Source organism: Protopterus annectens, chromosome 12.part0 (assembly GCF_019279795.1).
Source record: "Protopterus annectens isolate FY-2018-M chromosome 12.part0, PAN1.0, whole genome shotgun sequence".
Lineage (NCBI taxonomy): Eukaryota > Metazoa > Chordata > Ceratodontiformes > Protopteridae > Protopterus > Protopterus annectens.
In genome coordinates this window covers 1375710570-1375731930 of record NC_056746.1, presented here as the reverse complement: position 1 = coordinate 1375731930, position 21361 = coordinate 1375710570, and the positions used below count along the sequence as shown (strand labels likewise).

The following is a 21361-nucleotide window of genomic DNA, read 5'->3' as shown; positions in this document are numbered from 1 at the left end:
CCCTGAGGAATAAATTGCCTAAATTGCATTAAAAATAAGCTAGTAATATTGCAATAGGAAATGGATGGCAAACTGATAACAGGCTCATAGTTAGTATCTTAACTTTCAGTACAGCAGCATTCACCCCTTATGGGAGTAGTACCAGCAACCTTCTGCATCAAAAGCAAGTACACAACCTGTTGTGCTATTAGCAATGTGAGCCAACTTACCATAATCAGCACTAAACTTCTCTTCCCCTGCAGCTCTCAGCTCCTTGTAAAATCTATGCAATACTCAACTGCATCTCATCTTGCCAGCACAAGAAGTCTGGAAAAAGCCAAATTTATTTGGGTGGGTCAAAAGGGCAAAAACCAGGGACACATTAAACATTGCTTGTATAATCTTGTAAAGCTGCTAGAATAAAATGCTGTATTGCCACCATATGTTTTACTGCCAAGGTCCCTGTGCAAAACAGTCAAGAGCAGCATACCAGTATGCCAAATCAGTTGCTTTGTGAAAGAGAGGAAGACTGAAACTTAAATGGCTATCATTTAATGAATTCAGTTCTCACCATAGCTGTCAACCTCTTAGCACAAAACACCTGGACAAACCCAGTAATGAGGGAATACAGCCCTCAAACATATTCACTGAATTCAGTTCTTGCCATAGCTGTCAACCTTGGCACGAAAAACCTGGACAAAGCCAATAACAGGGTATTACAGTCCCAAAAATAAGGACAAATTTCAAATAGTCATCTTATAAACTTAAAAAATTGCTTAATAAAAGGTTGTTACTATATATTTATTGCTAGAATAAAGTTGTTTTACTATGTATTTTCTGAAGAATATGAAGTCTGAAATTCAAATGCCTGTCAATTTTACTTCTGACGGAACAAAACAATTTTCAGCAGAGACCAATTATGTCCCGGCACTATTAAGGCTGTCCTTTATCTCTCCCTTTTTCTGCTGAACCTCCGTAATGCTTGAACAGCATAAACCACGAATGACGAATAGTTTAAAAACTAATTTCTTTATTGTGAACAACCAAAACAAGTATAAAAACACCTCGGATTTAGCGCTTTCATCTCCCACAACGGAGACTTCTTCAGAATCCAATTTTGAACTAATCCCAACAGTCTTTATATATTGTTCATTAATTCCCAATAGTAGTTAATTGATTAATTACTTTGCAGTTTAGATTTGAATTTAAAAGGGCATTACATCTTCATGTTGAGCCATATAAAGTTACAATTGATAATAAAATAAAATATTCAAAATATTGCATTCTTTAAAAGTACTGAATGAATAATAAAGTATGTAAATAGTAAGATCATTCCATAAATAATAAAATAAATAAATTAATTAAATATCTTGATGCTGATGAAAAAACATGTATTGCACAGTACCTAATAAAAATAATACAGTATGAATATGTATAAATATTTAAATGATTTTTGAGAAATGGATCATGAGATGTTTTTGAAATGTTTTTTGAAATGTTCTTTGAATATGTTGCCTCGAATGTCTTGTTGGTAGTTTGTACATCAGAAGTTTTTAAACAATTCAAGACAGTATTATCTGCTGCTATGGAATTTTTTGCACAGAATTAATTTTATAATTTTATTATCTACATAAGTATTAAATTAATATTGTATTATCCATATTTATTCATATTTAAGATATATATATGGGTATATTTATATAGAATTATTTATTTATTTATATATTTATACATATTCATACTGTATTATTTTTATTAGGTATTGTGCAATGTATGTTTTTTCATCAGCATCAAGATATTTAATTAATTAATTTATTTTATTATTTATGGAATGATCTTACTATTTACGTACTTTATTATTCATTCAGTACTTTTAAAGAATGCAATATTTTGAATATTTTATTATCAATTGTAACTTTATATGGCTCAATATGAAGATGTAATGCCCTTTTAAATTCAAATCTAAACTGCAAAGTAATTAATCAATTAACTACTATTGAGAATTAATGAACAATATATAAAGACTGTTGGGATTAGTTCAAAATTGGATTCTGAAGAAGTCTCCGTTGTGGGAGATGAAAGCGCTAAATCCGAGGTGTTTTTATACTTGTTTTGGTTGTTCACAATAAAGAAATTAGTTTTTAAACTATTCGTCATTCGTGGTTTATGCTGTTCAAGCATTACGGAGGTTCAGCAGAAAAAGGGAGAGATAAAGGACAGCCTTAATAGTGCCGGGACGTAATTGGTGTTTGGTGACATATTCCTTTTGGTTACAAGTTTCCAATTTTCAGCAGAGGCCCAGGGAGAAATACTGTAGACACATGTCTTTGTAAAATGGCAGGACACCAGAGCAAATCCACACAAACACAGGGATATGATGCAGACTCCACACAGAAGGCACCCCAGCCAAGAATCAAACCAGAACAACCTATAGCTGTGAGGCAACAATACTGCTACTACACTATCAAATATGTAAGGAAGTAAACATTCAGAAACTTGAAGTCTGAAATTCAAATGCCTGTCAATTTGTTAATCAGGACAGTCTGACTTAGAACAAAAAAAAACAATTCTCAGCAAAGGCCCAGGAAGAAATAATGCAGACATGTCTTTGTAACATGGGAGGACACAAAAGCAAACCCACACAAACACAGGGAGAAGATACAGACCCCCACCACAAAGAAGTCACCCCAGCCAAGAATCAAACCCAAGAACCTGCAACTGTGAGGCAACAATGCTACCACTGCACCATCAAATTTCAAGCATTGCAATATTTAAAAACCAGATATTATGAGGAATAGATCAGATCAAATATGAGGCAAAAATCTGCAATTTTTTTACAAATGGTGGTGGGTAGGGAATTCAGGTCTTTAACACCTGCATACAAGGTACAGGGTTCAAGCCTGAGGTATTCCCTACCACACCACCATGAGTCTAACCACCAGTATATTGCAACTGGGGCACACGTACACACACACACAGCAAATCCCTCCAGCGACCATAAACGGCAAATCCCTCCAGCAATACTCACTTACCTGATGATGTATCATGTCTGACCAAGCACCAAAATCCACCCGCAACATTGAGCAATCCAGCCAGTGACCAAACCCCGCTACACCTACCTCCTGAATGAGCCCGCGCAATGAAAATCCCACGTGAGCAGCTCACCTCTTAGTCCTGATTGGATTTGCCTGCAGCCGATGCAGTCCGGACCTCCTCTTCTGTGCAGTCGTTCCCGCAATGATTCCTGGGTGCATTTGCAGCAAAGATTGCTGGGTACCTGTGTTTCTTTATCTGGACTGTTTAGTTTAACAGATTTTTTTCTTTCTTTTCTAGGTGGGAGGGCTGCAGTCCGATACCACGAGCCGCCCCTGGATACGGTGTTCCCTCTTACAAGGGACACATTTCCACTGGGGAATGCACATGTGCAAAAGAGCTGAAGCTAATGTTTTTATCTTTTATAAACTGAAGACACAGCCAAAATATTTGTATTTGGTTAATTTCACCGCCTCTGTAATGTAGACCTCTTTAGACTAAAGTTCACAACAAATATTCACACTTTCTTGCAGGTGAGTAACCTGTATATAAAGTTGTACATTTTAGTTTGCTTTTTTAACTGAAAACCACTGTTTGTTCCCGAAAGTGAAGTTTTATGGCCTTTTGTAAAAAGGAAACCTTTATGGTGAATTGTGGCTTGGCACTCAGAAATTCAACATGCAGTTGTTGCCTTTATGTAAATGTCTGCCTTTGATAAAGGAGAGGGGAACTGTTCTATATTAACTGTATTATGTATGAGTTTTTAATGAGCTTCATCCTGTACTTCAGAGTTTAATTCCTTCCATACCTCTCAATTGTCCAGATTTTTTTTTTCCCCCTGGCAAATCACTGGGATAAAATGAGGATTGAAGTTACTAAATCTACATTTGTGTTTCAGACTTCATATCCTTCAGAAAATGTATGCTATCAACTTTCTAAGTTCGAGAGCAATATTTAAAATCTGCCCCTATTTTTGGTCCTTTGTGGCTTTGTCCAGATTTTTTGCGCTAAGAAGTTGAGAGATCTGGTTCCATCATTTCCCACTTGCCTGCTGTGTTACTGTAAAGCTACTCTGTGTTCCCATGTTATGATTTTAAAGTTTTATCCTGGTGGATCACTATACTGCCCTTATAAACGAAAAGCCTATGGGCAGTTGTGTACCTCACTAGAAGTGTGTTCAGTTTCAGAATGTTTGACCTGGGTTAAACCAGCAGATGGAGTATAAACTATAAGTAGCAATCAACTCTCTTGTGACTACCTACAGGTGACATAGTATCCTGTAAAGAGTGGCTTGTGATGGAGACAGAGACACCCCCCCCCCCCCCCAAAAAATGGACTGAATTTGTAAGAATTAATTTTAGTGCGGATTCTCATAGGTGAAATAGAATGATGTTGCAATTTCTTTTCAAATGTGTAAAGTCAGATGTGTGCACAGGATTAACTTGTTTGGTATGTTGCTTAACCTCTAACGAAATATTTCCCTATTTGCTTATGAAATGTGTAAAATGATTTGTTAAAATTCTTTAACTGTACTAAAAATGGCTTGTGTTTATGCCGCCTCTATGTTTCCAGACAACCATGTTGATGATGTACTTTAATTCAAATTTATAACCTGAAGGCTGCTGATGCAAGTAAAAGTGGAAAGCTGGTATTACTGCTTATGAGGTCTCACACTAACTAAATGTCCTGTAGCTGATTTTTGTAATCTGTACTTAAATTTGCTTTTCCATAATTTCTAAAGGAATTTTTTTTTCTTGCAGGCTTTGTGAGAACCAAGTATAAAAAATGTCTCTCTATCCATCCCTGGAAGATCTCAAAGTGGGCCAAGCTATTCAGGTATAGTTTTAAAGCTTTTTAAGTTAGTAATGCAGTTTTTGTGCTATATATTTTAAATGGTATATATAATTTAAAGTAAATTTTTATATATATATATATATATATATATATATATATATATATATATATATATATATTAGTGGAATAACTACTGTAAAATTAAAGTGGCCTGCTGTCTTCCTAGAAGATGCAGATGAGGTGCCGTTCCAAGGAGAACAGCTTCCGATTTCTATAGACCCTCATAAACTGGAAATGCTTGGTTGGAGGAGGGACTGTTTTGTGGGCTATTAATGCCATAAGCCATTCAGGCCCTGACATGTCCCAGCAATCTCTGGTTCCAGAGTGAATGAATGCATATTTGAGGCCTGCATCTTTAGTTTTTCTGTTATGTAAGATTGTGGTCAAGGTGTATTGTAGTGAGTTTGGACAGAAATGGCTTGTACTGTGTTCTAATTATTTACCCCAAGTTTTTGATTTTATAGGGAATTTGCAATTACGGATGATCTTTTGTCTATATTTCTTGGACACTGATTGTGGTGACAAAGCTTGGCTAATACCAAATCAGCCAGGGAAGCCCTGTAATATTGTGGATTAATGCTGACCCTTCTGTTTCAAGGGACATGACCTTAGAACTGACCAGTAGGATTGCATATTTAACTAACCTGAACATATTGATTGGGGGGAGTGATGTTAAAAATGTCCTGAGAAGACTGTTTTTGATATCTGAACACATGCTATCTGAAATGCAGCTCTAACTGTTACTAGTGCTGGTAAGGGAGATGGAAGCCTGCGTTTTCCAGACGTCTTTGAATGTATGAATTTGTGCTCTCGTAAATGGCACAAGTTTGTCATGTTTAGTTTAAAATGTGATATCTGTACGTATTGGACAATTCCTAAATGTTTCAGTTGCACTGGTATTAGTGTGTACCATGAACAATCCGTTAGCAAGTCCTTTGTTTACTATTCCCATTGTAAAGCAAACTTTCTGTTGTAAGAAATTACAACCAGTTGGAGTGCATTGCCACTGGAGTTTCTTACTAAGTATATATTCTTGCTGTGGTGATTGGTTGATATTTATAAACCAGTACCAAATGGCTTTTGCTGATTTAGGTTTATAGATGACTGCAAGCTTGGAGCATTCCCTGAATCCCCAAATGATTTGGCCATTGTGCAGGAAGACTTGTTCCAAATAAGATATAAAATAAATCCAGACCACTGGAAAACTAAAATAACATTTTAATGCAAAAACTGAGCCAAATTGATGATGTCCCTTATAAATTTTACAAAATGAAAGCACTCTAGTCTGTTTTTTGCATTAAAATATTACATTATAATTCATTCTTGTCATCCAGATTTGTTTTATATCTTGTTTGCAGTATGGGATGTTTGTCTGTAAAGTCATAGACTGAAACTAAATGCTATCTTTGTGAACTACCACATTGGTAATATGCCCCTAAGAATTCACTCAGTTATATAGAATTTGGGAACTTTTATGGACAGTAACCTAACTTTCAACCAACATGTGTCCACTGTCTTAGTCACCCTATGTTGTGAATCTTATAAACAGAGAGATTATGTCTAGCTTTAGGGATGACATTCCCCTTCTGAACTCCATGAGCCTAATGAGGGCTGAGTAAATGCCTTCTTTGGGTGTATATCTCTAGATACCTACAACAACTAGAACATACACAGAGATTCCTTACTAAAAGGATACAAGTCCTACATGGACGTATTCCCAGTTTCTCACCTATACCCTGTGTCCTACGGGCTGCTAAGAGGTGACCTGTGTCTTTCATACAAGGCATCTTTCATACAAGGCATCTTTCAACCCAGTACTGACTGACCTACTGCACATCAGCAAGTTAAATGCAGTTAGAAATACTCTGTCTACGGATTTAAAGCTCTTCTCCAACATCAGCAGAATGGTTTGGAGGGACAGGTATATCTCGCAGAGGATACTTTTGCGGAGCAGACTGCCCATCCACATAAAACAAAGTTCATCCCTGTCCATATTCAAGCACAACTCCCATGTATGTATGGGAAACGGAAAATTTACCGTAGGACTGCCCCCTGTGCTAGTAATGGACACTGGCTGCTCCTAAATGCTTTATCCCATGCAGGTGTCCCCTCAAATGTATGGTGTGATCTCAGTTATACTCATTAAGGGTAATATATAATTTATCAACCACAGGATAGGTAACCTATCCTGTTTAGTTAAACTGGATGCAGTTATTTCCAGCTTTAACCTTTAAACCTGATTGTAGTACAGTAACTAGCATGGATGTAGTGTAGTGCCATATTTGTGTGGTTATTGTTTTTTTGGCCCTTCCACTAATGTAACATTTGTATACCATATGTTATCACTTATGGAGCTGTAACCCCATTCAATGGTTACTCTTCTTTGAGTCTGGATTTATGCATGAGCTTTGGGATGAGTGGAGTGCATTCCCTCTACAATCGGTTAGTCTTTTCGTATGTTCTTTGTCATTAGAGAGTAAATATCTCCAGCTTTCGCCTTAACAAATCCTGCTAGTTTTGTCATCTTGTTTCCACAGCTCATATTGGTGAATACACTGCACATTAGACTTTGATATAATGTCCTTCCCATGTCCACATGAACTCAAGTATCATGAAAAATGTCAATACATATTCTTGATGGTATGTTTAGTGCATGCTTGTTTTTTATACCTTGTCAGCCATAGGGCGACAGCGCCTGGCGTGTTGCTATATGGCAACTCATGCTGAACTCTGCACTCTAGTCTCCTCCACTGTTTAGCAATGTACTCCTTTGAATTGTATGGTTTTAAATACAAAAAATAAATACAAAATAAATAAATACAAAAAATATAAAACATTGTGCATATTTTATGCAGTAAAATATCTTATTTGAGTGCAATACATGCAAATTCATAAATTAACCATAGTGCAATGCTCTAATGTTCACAGTGTAATACTCCAATATCTCTGCATTACCAAGTACCTGTACAATGCTAAAGTCTCATGCATGTAAGTTCAAGTTCGAAAAGTGTTAAAATGTGTTCTAATTGTGCGCAATATTAGTCTGTCTACCTGCATGTCTATGATGTAATAGCGAGGCGTTACATGTGTAAATGTCTACGAAAATGGTCTGCATGTTGTCTGGAGAGACTGAATTTCATTCAGTTTTTGCACGTGTGATTTCTGAATGACAGTAAAGTTGACTTTGCCTTTGACTTAAAGTTTTCCGTGGCTGCTGAGTAGTGACTCACTTCTGTGGCTGTATACAGCAGGTGTTGTGTAACAGTGAAACTAACAAGAGGCTGCACTCTAATCCTCATGACATTTGTTGATATGTAACCACATCCAGTAATTGAATATACCTTACCTTTCCAGTCTACCTCGTGCTTCTGCTCTCTTCTGACAAGTTTCCCAGGTCTGCACATCATAACCAGTAGAAGGCACAAAGTCTTGGCCCCCCACTGCATTAAGTCTTCTATTGAACAGAAGGTGAAGTAAAAGTGTACACTTTAATTTGTGTAACCATCATAATTACACATTTAAATGGCATAGCTGTCTTCTGGAGGTAAATCACCTTACTCTCGTATATCATTTTTCTGGTATTGTCTTCTGACTTGATTTTAAATCAAGCTATCTTTACAATTCATTTTCACTATAGGTATCTCTGTAGGACAGGATTGTAGTCTTTCAGTGAAATAGAGTAATACCAGCTTATAGGCCACAGGGATGATGGCTGCCTTGTACTGCAGAGGTAATCCGCCATGTTTAGCAGGGAAATGTCTTGCATGCTGTGGCAGATTGGCTTCCTTTGCATATGAAAGTTAGTGTGGGCACTTATGTAGATCTGCTGTTCGTCTGTAATTAACCCATCCCTTCTTCAGTGCTGGCTTCTTTGCTGCAGGCAGTGACTGTGACACTGCGTTATTTGGGTACAGGTTTCCTCCTGCTCTGCCATTGCGCAGCATCCTGTTAACACTTGCATAAAGGGAATAGAACGCTCTTTCCCCATTTCATGATTCAAACTGATATCCAGCATTGGTAGAGTAATCCTAGATCTTTGGATAAATTTCTAATACTGGCCAATGGTCCTTGTCACAGAGCATGTCTGACATACGATAGCAGCAGTATTCCCTAGCCGATGAATGGTTCTGAGGAATGGAGTGTTGCTGTATCATCTTTTTAGGGTCTGTTGGTCACTGGGCATGACATGTGACTGCATAACTCTGGGTCATTTCACTTCATCTATGGCTTACTGTGTTGCAGGTGTACTACTGTACAAAGGTGTGCACACATTTACTTATACCATTAGAATACTTCTACATAACCCTACTGTACAAAAGTGTGCACACATTTACTTATACCATTAGAATACTTCTACATACCCCTACTGTACAAAAGTGTGCACACATTTACTTATACCATTAGAATACTTCTACATAACCCTACTGTACAAAAGTGTGCACACATTTACTTATACCATTAGAATACTTCTACATAACCCTACTGTACAAAGGTGTGCACACATTTACTTATACCATTAGAATACTTCTACATACCCCTACTGTACAAAAGTGTGCACACATTTACTTATACCATTAGAATACTTCTACATAACCCTACTGTACAAAGGTGTGCACACATTTACTTATACCATTAGAATACTTCTACATAACCCTACTGTACAAAGGTGTGCACACATTTACTTATGTGGAAGTATTCTAATGGTATAACCCAGATAAAGGATGCAATAAAAAATGAGTCTTGTAAATTTGACTAGGTGTTGTATCTAGAATCTTGGCATATCAGAAAGGTTATCCACTTGCTTGTCACTTTCAGTCCTACTAAAACTACCCTAAACTTGCATGTTTGTCATACTCTGAAGTCTAAGCTACAGATAACATGTTGCACATGCAAAACAGACTGTTTGTTTTTTAGGTGAGCTAGGGTATTTATTTATTTTTTTTTTTAGGTTAGCTAGGGTATTTTCCTGTACAATCGCCCAAAGTCTAGGGTTGGGTATAAAGAAAAAGCTGTAGTAAAACTAAAAACGACAAAAAAATCTCCCACTAAAATTATTTTGGAATATACATTAACATAGTATGCATAGAATATGCACATATATGCAGCCACCCCCAAAATAAAGCACTGGTCACCTAAAGGAACCCTTGGAAATTAAATTCCTTAATTTTGTAATTCTTAAACTTGGAGGAATACCAGTGCTGGGGAAATATTAAAATGGATCTGGTTCTGTCTAAATTTAATTGTTTTGTTTTTATCTAGTTTAGTATCAAGTTTAATAAATGTCTTTATAACCACCCCGTTATACTAACATTAATAAAAGTGAACTGACAAAGCAAAACTATTACTAGAGTTTTGGTGGAAAACCCAGTGCCACACAAACATCAGCACTGTTCTCTAGCAAACTAAAGCTACTACAGCCCATTGAAATCCTTGGGAAATGGGTATAGCGAAAAGGGTGCATAACTGAGCTTCGTTTTTTGGTCCGAGTTGTGTAACTAGATGAATATGTTGACACTCTTAGAATAGGGAACTCTATTTTGTGACTCGTGTCTTTGCTGCTACACTGAACTCCTTTAATCTTAATGTCGACATTTCACGTAAAGTACTCTAGACCCCTGCACATTTTGTGTTTTGCATTTACATGCAAATACAATGCACAAACCTGCAATCTGTCAACTGTATGCACATGTCCAGGTGTTATCTTTAATTGCTTCTCTTTTTATCTGATAGTCTCACTGTACCTTTGTATTTTTTTTTATGTGGATTAAAGTGTCCTTGCATGTAGGTGTACAAACGTGACACATCTGTGTAAGACTCTCTGCTGTGATGAATACTTTCTATGAGCATAGAATCTGCTGTGATGTAAAACGTGTCATTTTGGTCCTGTAATTTATAGAATCTGCTGTGACGTTGTAAAACGTACCATTTTGGTCCTGTAATTTATAGAATCTGCTGTGACGTTGTAAAACGTACCATTTTGGTCCTGTAATTTATAGAATCTGCTGTGACGTTGTAAACCGTACCATTTTGGTCCTGTACTTTATAGAATCTGCTGTGACGTTGTAAACCGTACCATTTTGGTCCTGTACTTTATAGAATCTGCTGTGACGTTGTAAAATGTACCATTTTGGTCCTGTAATTTATAGAATCTGCTGTGACATTGTAAAACGTACCATTTTGGTCCTGTAATTTATAGAATCTGCTGTGACGTTGTTGAAAAGACTAAAATTACAGGACCAAAATAGTACGTTTTACATCTGCCTGGTCACCTACCCTTGTATGACTAGGACAGGGCATTTCTGGTTGTTTAGCATGTCAAGATAGTGTAGCTGAGAACACACAACCTGCTTTTATCTGGTTCTGAACTTGGTTTTGCACCGATATCCCCCCCCCCCCATATTTTACACTGTTATGTGGACATTGCACCTACTGCCCATCTTCTGTGTGCATTTTGCTGCTACCTATTTCCACATTCATAAAAGTTTGTCCTAACTGCAGCTGCTGTATTACCTGTTTACAGAAGTGGCTATTGTCATCCGAGCTTTGTCGGCAGCATGGTTAACGTTTTATGGACGTCTAGCTTTGGAAGCTTCTGATTTCTTATTGTGCACCAGATTTTCTTTCTTTGAGTCAAGTCTTGCATGTTGTGAAGGTGAGTTATTGGAAAAACTGCACTGGGTCAGGGGTGGGAATTAGCAGTTTGGTGGAGGGTGCATTTCACATGCTAGGAATACTTGAAGCTTGAGTCCTCGGTCCTACAAGATGACTATGGACGACATCTTACAGACTTGGCATTGTGACTTAGTGAGCAGAGCACTTAGGTTGTCTATATTTTGTGGATATTGTACAAGCTGCTGCATTTTGTGGTTGCACAAAGACTGTTACCGTTGCCTCTTCGTGATAACAGTATAGCCTGGCCTCTCAAGGTGCATTCAGTCTGTGCAGAGACCTCCAAATCCAGATGTTAGTCTCTGTAGCAGTACTGCAAAGGACCCTCATACCCCAGAGAGTAGTGTGGAGTGCTGAACTATATTAGGAAGTCATGTTACAGTAGCTTCCACATTTACATTAACCTGCTACACTGTGGATCCCTACCCTGTGGATCCCTTCATGAGTCCATGGTAATGCAAGTAGGCTAACAAAAGGCAAACTTAAAAGGAAGTGGTCAAAAGGCATCAACAAGGCAAAAATGAAGTTTGGGGTACATAACAGAAAGGAGAAAGGGCATGAAAGACTTGCCCAGGCTGAGCAAAGATGGGAGGAAGATCTCAGAAGTGTGGAAAAAGCAGAAATTCTGAAGAACTACTATGTACCATTCAAAAAGACCAAAGGAGTGAGTTGTTGCTGTGTTGGGTGGGAGGTAGGGCAAAATTGGAAGAAAGGTATGTGGGTACTTGAATACAGTGAGTTTGGGAGGGAGGTGGCTGCCTCGGAGGTGGTGAAGCACCTCCTGTAAGTCACAAGTCTGGCTATTCTGCTGACAGCCATCCCCACCAAGGCAAAAGGTATAGCAAATAACTAGCTAGTGCAGAAGTGTCTGCAAACTCTGTATGTTGTACCTTTTTAAACAAGATGGGTGGTACCAGGAAGAAAATGTGAGGAACTTAAGGCTTAACAGTAGTTCATAGATGGAGATGTTAGGTTAATGACTAAGGGCCTTTTTAAGTTTCACTGTGTATGCCAAATGTATCCAAAAGGTTGGTTCCCTACAGATTATTTTTAGGGATAGCTATAAGCTTAGGGCATGTGTTCTCAAACTTTTACAGTTTGCCTCTATCCATTACTGAGACCATGACAGACCAGGGATGACTTTCTTTTTTCCCATCCACTGGTCCAAATTGTTTGAATAGGGTTTGGGAGAAGTGGTCTGCTTCACACGGATGGGGGGTCTGTTCTAAAGAAAGTGCGTCTCTGAGACGCACACCTGATTATCTTCGTGTTTCACCGTTGGTCATTACATTTGGGTTATCTGCCTGCCGGTAGCTTTCAGTCGGCCCGAATACCAGAGTCTAGGGATTTCTGCGTCTGATGCTGTCGCCTCATCCATGATGTGGGGTATAAAACATGCAGCTGATGCTATTACATCAGCTTTTCTTGCCTCGCGGGAGCCCAAAGCAGAAGCACTTCACAATTGCCGTCGGCAGCTACCTGAAATTTTCATTTTTCGAGTTTCAAACCTGAAGTCTTCTAAAGCTAAGTACCCTGTTGGGGATCCATTTTTTCTTGCTCTAACAGATGTCAGAAAAACAATTGTCTTGCCTGTGGAAAGCAAGTACCTCAGAGATTTTCATTCTTACCGAGTCACCTGTTTAGGCCCAGACCACGACGTTCCTCACTGTCAGTTTTGTGCCTTGTTCAATGCCTGAACTATTTGTTGTTGAGTTATTTTTGTCTCTAAATTCTTTCGCTGTCATTCTCCGTATTCCGAAATGGCGTCTGTAAGCCTTCCAAAAAAACGCAAAGATAAAGACAGACCACATAGGTCCAAAACTGCCAACAATGCTTCTGTTAAGCTAGTCGCCAGTCTGCCGGTACTCAGTGAGGTGCTTTTGCAGCCCCTGTTACCAACTTCTACAGATTTGCAGGCCTCTACTGAGTCCATTTGGTGTCCGGTATGCCGCAAGATGCTTCTTCGACTATGGAACCTGTGGGTGTCTCTACCTTGGATGGGTCCGGAGCCGCTGTGCAGGCACTGGCTTTGGAGGGTGTATTCAGACCTTCCGATGTTCGTATTAAACAGACTACTTCATTAATGACTAAATCTACCAAATTTCTCAGGCCCAGAGTTCACACTACGCCTAGGAAACTCACGACCAAAGCACATTTCTCAAGCTCCCATGCCACAGAAACAAATGCTTAGAATGGCTGAAGACCTTATTACTTTTAATTAGGGGAAGCCATGAAAACAGTATATATATTTTTTTTTTATAATTTGCACATTCCTTACATCTGTGTTGAAACTGTTCCCCCACCCCCCCCCCCTCATTTCCTGCCTTGTCTTTCAGCTGATATAATTTAGCTAGTGCTGTGTCTCCTTTTAATTAACAAACTGTATTCAAACTGGAACCTTAGTTTGAGAGACAGCCTTACAGAACTATCTTCAAGTTTATAGAGCTGAGTATATTTTCTGTGTTTTTCTGTATTATAGAGCTAAATTGTCCGCTTGATATCTGTGTCTTACTGCTCTGCAAATCTATAGAAAACAGTATATATTTTCTTTTATAATTTGCACATTCCTTGCATCTGTGTTGAAACTGTTCCCCCACCCCCTCCCTACTCTTGGTTGTAGTTTAAATTTGGTAGCTTTTGCAGTGCTCGCCCCACTGTAGATTTGATCTAAGACACTCCCCCAGGACATCTCTTTACCGCATTCTACCTAATAAACCCTTTCTGCACTTGCTTTTAGTCCTTTTTAATTTAATTAAATTTTTTCAAACTGTGTGTGGACTAATATTGCTACGTATTCAAGTGTGCCAGCTTGCACTGCATGAGAATTGTATTTACTACTGCTTTTGCTACTTTTCTAAAGAAAAAAATCTTCTGCTTTTACTGTACTTGTGTTTCTTCCTACTTTATTTTGCTTTTGCGTCATCTTAAACGTTCTCAATTGTATTTATTACTGCTTGGTGTAACTCATTCTAAGCCTTTTAGTTTAAACACTTGGGCTTCAGACCAGTTGTTTTACATTGAGAGGGTTTGTGGTCTGCACTGTAGTGGCAGAACAGGTAGCTTACATCCTTCTAAGTTGGGAACTGCTGATTGAGGGCTCAGTGTCTGTTATTTTAAAAGTATATTAATTCTGGTTTAAGCACTTGGGCTTTCAGGTCAGTTATTTTACATTAAGAGGGTTTCGTGGTCTGCACTCTTGTGGGAGGAGAGGCTGGACTCTGCCCTTCTGAGCTGGGAATTTCTGGTTGAAGGCTTATAGTGCATGCATATCTGAATTTCTTCTTACTGAAATTGGTACACCTTGTTTGCTGTAGCATAGACTAGATCCAGGCCTGCTGAATCTAGCTTTGTTTGTATAACTTGAGCACTAATCCAGGCATTATTTATTTAAAGTATTCAGTTGTATTTATTACTGCTTGGTAGTAACTTGGTTAAAGTGTAGCTATCATTCTAAGGCTTTTGGATTAAGCACTTGGGCTTCAGACCAGTTGTTCTACATTAGGAAGGTTTGTGGCATGCACTGTGGTGGCAGGACAGGTAGCTTTCATCCTTCTAAGTTGGGAACTGCTGATTGAGAACTCAGTGTCTGTTATTCTTAAAGTGTATTAGCTCTGGTTTAAGCAGTTGGGCTTCAGGCCAGTTATTTTACATTAAGAAGGTTCGTGGTCTGCACTCTTGTGGGAGGAGAGGCTGGACTCTGCCCTTCTGAGCTGGGAATTTCTGGTTAAAGGTTTATAGTGCCTGAATATTTGAACTGTATCTTACTGAAATTGGTACACCTTGTTTGCTGTAGCATAGACTAGATCCAGGCCTGCTGAATCTAGCTTTGTTTGTATGCTTGTTATTTCCTGGAACGCTAATTCCACCTAAAACGCGGCTTCTCAGCACTTCTGTGGATCCCTAGTGATATCTGCATTGCTTACTGTACTTATTTCCTTGCTTCGCTTGAAAGAAAGTTACTGTTTGTCGTTTTTGCATTTGTTACCTGTAACACATTGCACTTGTTACCTGGCACTTGCTCACTAAAGCAATTATAAGTCAGCACTAAAAATTAAAAGCACTACACCCTCGCTCCCCATTGGCCCTTGTTTTCAATTATAAAGGAATTCCCAATATTATTCTAGCATGTCCAAAGGTCAGTTGTCAATCTCCTCTCCGGTCCAGCTGGTGAATATGGGAATCTTGAGGCAATGTTACAACTGCCTCATGTACACAGACAACCCTCTCCTCCTCCCAACAAATTCCAACACATGTGAGAGATGCAACCATATAGCCAAACTGGAGGCTAAGCTCTCCCAACTCAGTACTGGCATAACCAGTCAGGAGGAGAAGGAAACCACACTCACTACAATTCCAGTCTCACATAGACCTACCATGACAGCAAACCAAACACATAATCACACAAAAACATACTCGGAGGCTCTAAATAAAGATCTGCCTAAGCAGCAGAGACCTCCAAAGCAGACACCCAAGCAACCGCTACCCCAAAACAAAACACGTGCAACACATATCTCACAAGCCAGTGTGCCGAACAGTCACAGCCCTTAAGGCTAAACAACACACCTGATGCACTTTTGTAATAGGTGACTCTATCGTCAGGCACACTGACGTCCCACTCACCAGGCTGAACAAGAAGGTCACGGTGAGCAGCCTGTCTGGTGCTAGGATCCGCCACATAACACAAGCACTCAGGTCACTCCAAGGAAAGTACAAATATGACTCTGTCATTGTTCATGCTGGTGTGAATGACCTGAGACGTACCTCCCTGGACTACATAAAAAGAGACCTAGAGGAGCTCTCTGAGCATGTAGCCCAGGCTGGTAGGACCCTGACCTTGAGTAGCATCTTACCCTCACCAAGAATGATGCCGCAATATAAAGACAAGATGATCAATTTCAACAATTGGCTTAAGTATTGGTGTCATTCAAAGGGGATCCAATGCCTGTCAGCTTGGGATGATATGCACGACAAGCCACTATGCTTTGCTAGGGATGGCTTGCACCTGTCACCCCTGGGCTTTTGGATATTGGCAAAGGCTCTTGCTACCCCCATAGTGCCTTTTTAGGCAAGGCTCAAAAGACAAACCCACCTCCATAGGTATCACAAGGGATAAGAAACTAAGAGTAATGCTACTCAACGCTAGAAGTCTAAACCTCAAGATGCACGCACTCGAAACTCTCCTTAGCATGGAGAACATCGATATCTGTGCAGTAACATAAACCTGGCTCAGGACTCCCGAGAGCACCCCAGCACTACCAGGTTATACCTCATACCATGCTTTTCGACCCCAAAACTTGGACCAAACCACAAAAGGAGGGGGAGTATCGATATTCATCAAAGATACCCACACCTCCAGGTTGGTGGCAAAGCACGAAGCATCAGAGACTATCCATGTGCAACTAACAGTGGGTAAAACTGCCTTCTAGTTTATAGCCTGCTACAGACCACCCTCCCAAACCCAGGAACCCCACTCGGCGTTCCTGAGAACACTGGAAAATATGAAGGTCTCTCCGAACACCATTATATTGGGCGACTTCAACTACCCAAACATAGATTGGGGGCATTACTGTAGCTCCAACACCCTTGCCCAAAGGTTCCTAGAATTCATAAACTCAAATGTTATGGAACAACTTGTTACCACTCCCACAAGAGGGGAAAACGTACTGGACCTGATCATCACCAACATGGGAACTCTATGCTCCAGACCAGAAGTGTATCCCTCACTGGTAAGATCAGACCATAAACTGATCTCACTGGATATTCACATCCCGACCCCACCCCCTGCCCAGAAAACCACAGTGAAAAACTTCTCTAAAGCAAATTTCACACTCCTCAAAACCGAGGTGGAATCCTTCAAAGCCCCCGGGCCTGTGGAAAATACGGCCCAGACCACAGAATCCTTTATAAATGCATTCTATGAACACCTTCAGGAATGCATGGATCATGCAATCCCAAATAAAATCAAGACCCAATTCTCCAAAGGCAGACGACCTGTCTGGTGGACCTCAGCCATAAACAAACTATACAATCGAAGGAGGAAGCTACTACATGATAGAGCAAATTCCCAAAAAAGGGAAGGCATCTCTGATCAGTATTAGCAAAAAACTAAGGGCACTCATAAAATCATCAAAGGCCAGCTTCGAGAGAAAAATTGCACAGGACACTAAGGATAATCTCAAGGCTTTCTTTAGTTATGTTAGGAACCTGGGTGGGAATTCCCAGATATGCTCAGAATTAGTCCAAAATGACAAAAAAATACAACAGATCCCACAGACATTGCCAACATCCTAGCTGACAGGTTCAGCGCAAACTTCTCCCCCCCCCCCCACCAAAAGGGCAAATATCTATCCCAGCAGAGTGCTGCCCCCCTGACATCTCAGATGCTCAGGTGGGAGCCGCCCTCTCCAAAGCAAAAAACACAGCATCAATGGGACCAGATGGTGTCCCAGGCTGCGTCCTACATAACTCCAAGAAGAGCTAAACCCAAACATAAAACTACTGTTCAATCTCAGCCTTGCTACAGGATATGTACCCAAAGAGTGGCGTACAGCAACAGTGGTCAGTCTCCACAAAGGTGGTGCCTCAACGGACCCTGGAAACTATCGCCCCATAAGCCTGACTAGCTTGCTCTGCAAAGCTATGGAAAGGATCATCATGGACCTCATAAATAAAGATATTGGGGACCTACAGACACTGGATCCTACCCAGTTTGGCTTTAAGGGCAGATCCTGCCTCTTAAACCTGGTTGACTTCTTTGAAACGGTCACCAAGGCCATTGACGAAGGGAAGGTGGTCCACACAGCCTATCTGGACCTCGCAAAAGCCTTCGATACAATACCCCACTCGGGCATTATAGATGAGCTCACCAGCTTAAATATAAACCCCTATGTCACTAGATGGGTTGCAAACTGGCTCAAGGACAGAACCCACAGGGTTAGAATTGCTGGAGCCATGTTAGACTCCAAACCAGTTACAAGTGGCAAGGCTCAGTCCTGGGACCTGTCTTGTTTGGTATATATTTCTCGGAGGTACAGGCCAACATGGAAGGACAGTGGCTGACAAAGTTCGCAGATGACTGCAAACTGGGCACCATAATCGACTCTCCAGCCGACACAAGCATCCTCCAAAAGGGCCTCGTAGAACAGACAACTGGTGCCAGAGCCATGGCCTCAAGCTAAACGCCAAAAAGTGTATAGTCATCCCCTTTGGCAAAAACAAAGTTCCCACAAATTACCACATAGGTGGTAATCCATTAAGTACAGAAGAAGTAATTAAGGACCTGGGGACCCAAGTTGATAGCAATCTCTCATTTGACAGCCACGTGGCCAAAGTGGTTAGAAAAACATTTTATATAGCCCACCTAATCATGAAGGGATTCACATCTAGATTAGGGGAGGTCATCGTGCCTCTTTACTCATCCGTCATCAGGCCCATAATCAAGTACAATGCCCCTTTTGGGATGTACCTTACCAAACGCCTGCAGCAACTGGAAAGACCCCAAAAGTACCTCACCAAGAGGATCAAAGGGCTCAAACAGATGCCATATGCTGCCCGGTTAAAGAAACTCCAGCTCTACTCAGTGGCATACTGCCTGCTCAGAGGTGACCTATACCTGACGTATAAGGCCATGTCCTGCCCGGTTAAAGAAACTCCAGCTCTACTCAGTGGCATACTGCCTGCTCAGAGGTGACCTATACCTGACGTATAAGGCCATGTCCAACCCGGAATTAAGGGACATGCTGCACCTCAGAAAATCCAAATCCCATCGAGCTACACGCTCGAGAGACTTGAACCTCCGCACTGAAATAAATAGGACATGCTGGAGGGACAGATTCATAACCCAGAGGCTCCCTTCACTCTGGAATAAAATCCCAGTCCAGGTTAGGCAGAGTCCCTCATTGACACTCTTCAAGAGGAATCTTGATGAGTGGATGGGAGATCGTAGGTTTACCCCGGGTATCACTTCTGTGTCACTGTTAGACAGAGGCACAGTGTACTAACCTCGAAAAAGGGCATAGCAAAATTAATTTAAAATGGGTGGCGAAAGCCAAACACACTCTGGCTAGGCTTATAAATGCCCTAGGGCAGATAGCCTAGTATGAACCTATGAACCCAAGTGTCATGTTTAATCATAGCCTCACCTTAGGCTTCGTGCCCACTTAGTGGCACACAGCTACAGTTATCCCACTCCACAAGTGGGGGGGGGGATCCACCTTGGATCCCGAGAACTGCCGTCCCATCAGTCTGACGAGCCTGATCTGCAAGGGCATGGAACACACTGGAACTTGTAAACAAAGACATAGTCAACCTTCAAACACTGGATCCCACCAGGTTTGGGTTCATGAAGGGCCGATCTTGTCTCCTGAACCTGATTGACTTCTTTGAATCAGTCTCCAGCTCTGAAGGTGGTCCACACAGCCTATATGGACTTTGCCAAGCCCTTCAACACCATCCCCCACACTGGAATCATAGATAAAATTACTAAGCTGGGCATAAATCCCTACGCCACTCAATGGGTTGCCAACTGGCTTACTGACAACCCAGACTGTAAAAGTAGCTGACTCCAAGTCCAGCTCCAGACAAGTGGAGTACCTCTGGGTTCAGTCCTGGTACCACTCTTGTTTGGAATCTACTTCTCTGAAGTACAGGCCAACACTAAGGGACTCTGGCTAACAAAGTTCGCAGATGACTGCAAACTGGGAGCCATTATTGAATCCCCAAGTAATGTGGATATTCTACAAAAGGGCCTTACAGAAACAGATGCTATGTGCCAGAGCCATGGGCTCAAGCTTAATGCCAAGAAATGTATAGTTATCCCCTTTGGGGAAAAAAAACATGTACCCATGAATTACCACATAGGTGGCAGTACCTAAACACCGAAAGTGTGATGAGAGACTTGGGGACACTCTCCTTCGATCACCACAACAGTCAGGAAATTCTTCTATTTGGCACACCTAATCACTAAGGGCTTTTCATCCAGAAAAAAGGAGGTCCTTGTCCCACTGTACTTGTCCCTCATTGTACCAATTATAGAGTACAATGCCCCATTTAGGTATGTACCTCACAAGACATCTGCAACAGCTGGAAAGGCTGAACAGCTGGAAAGGCCACAGAAATACCTCACAAAGAATCGCAGGCCTAAAGCAGATTCCCTATGGTGACAGTCTAAAAAGAACTCCAGCTATGCTGTGTGGCATATAGTCTACTCTGAGGCGATCTCTGCTTAACATACAAGGCCATATCAAACCCTGAGCTATTGGACATGCTCCACTTAAAGAAATCCCAATCCCTCAGAGCCACACGCTCCAGGGATCTAAAACTTATCACAATGAACAAAACATGCTGGACGGATAGGTTCCTGACCCAGAGACTCCCCATACTCTGGAATAGACTGCCCATACATGTCAAGGAGAGCGCCTCCTTGGCCCTCTTCAAAAGGATCCCTGATGATTGGATGGGAGATGGTAGGAAATTCACCCTGGGATCATGTCAGCTAGACAGAGGTCCAGGGAAGTAAATTTTGTGGAAAGAAATATCCAGGGAATTGTTTGGCTAGGCTTGTACAGGCCCTAGGGCCGATAGCCTAGTACCAACCTATGAACTTGTAAAAGACAATTAATTAACTTTTACTTCAGATTCTTCAGACCATGAGTCTGATGACTCTGACTCCTGTGATTATCGGCACATACCCTTACCTACCTAGGACTCTGATGCAGAGGAGTCAATTTCGTCAGCCCCCCCCCCCCTTCTGCCCCTCCTTCCTAAGGTACTCCTCAAGATCAAACAGGACAGGCCAAGGACAATCCTTATTGCACCAGACTGGCCA

At 40.7% G+C, this 21361-nt stretch overlaps 1 protein-coding gene across 1 annotated transcript in view; it reads left to right on the top strand.

The window, feature by feature from the left end:
• The window catches only part of SDCBP2 (syndecan binding protein 2), a 256656-nt gene that overhangs the window by 38926 nt on the left and 196369 nt on the right, over window positions 1-21361 (top strand). Inside the window, exon 2 of the mRNA XM_044090435.1 lies at window positions 4773-4848. Coding sequence (XP_043946370.1) covers window positions 4798-4848 — 51 coding nt within the window. The 5' untranslated portion in view covers window positions 4773-4797. The remainder of the gene's footprint in view (window positions 1-4772; window positions 4849-21361) is intronic.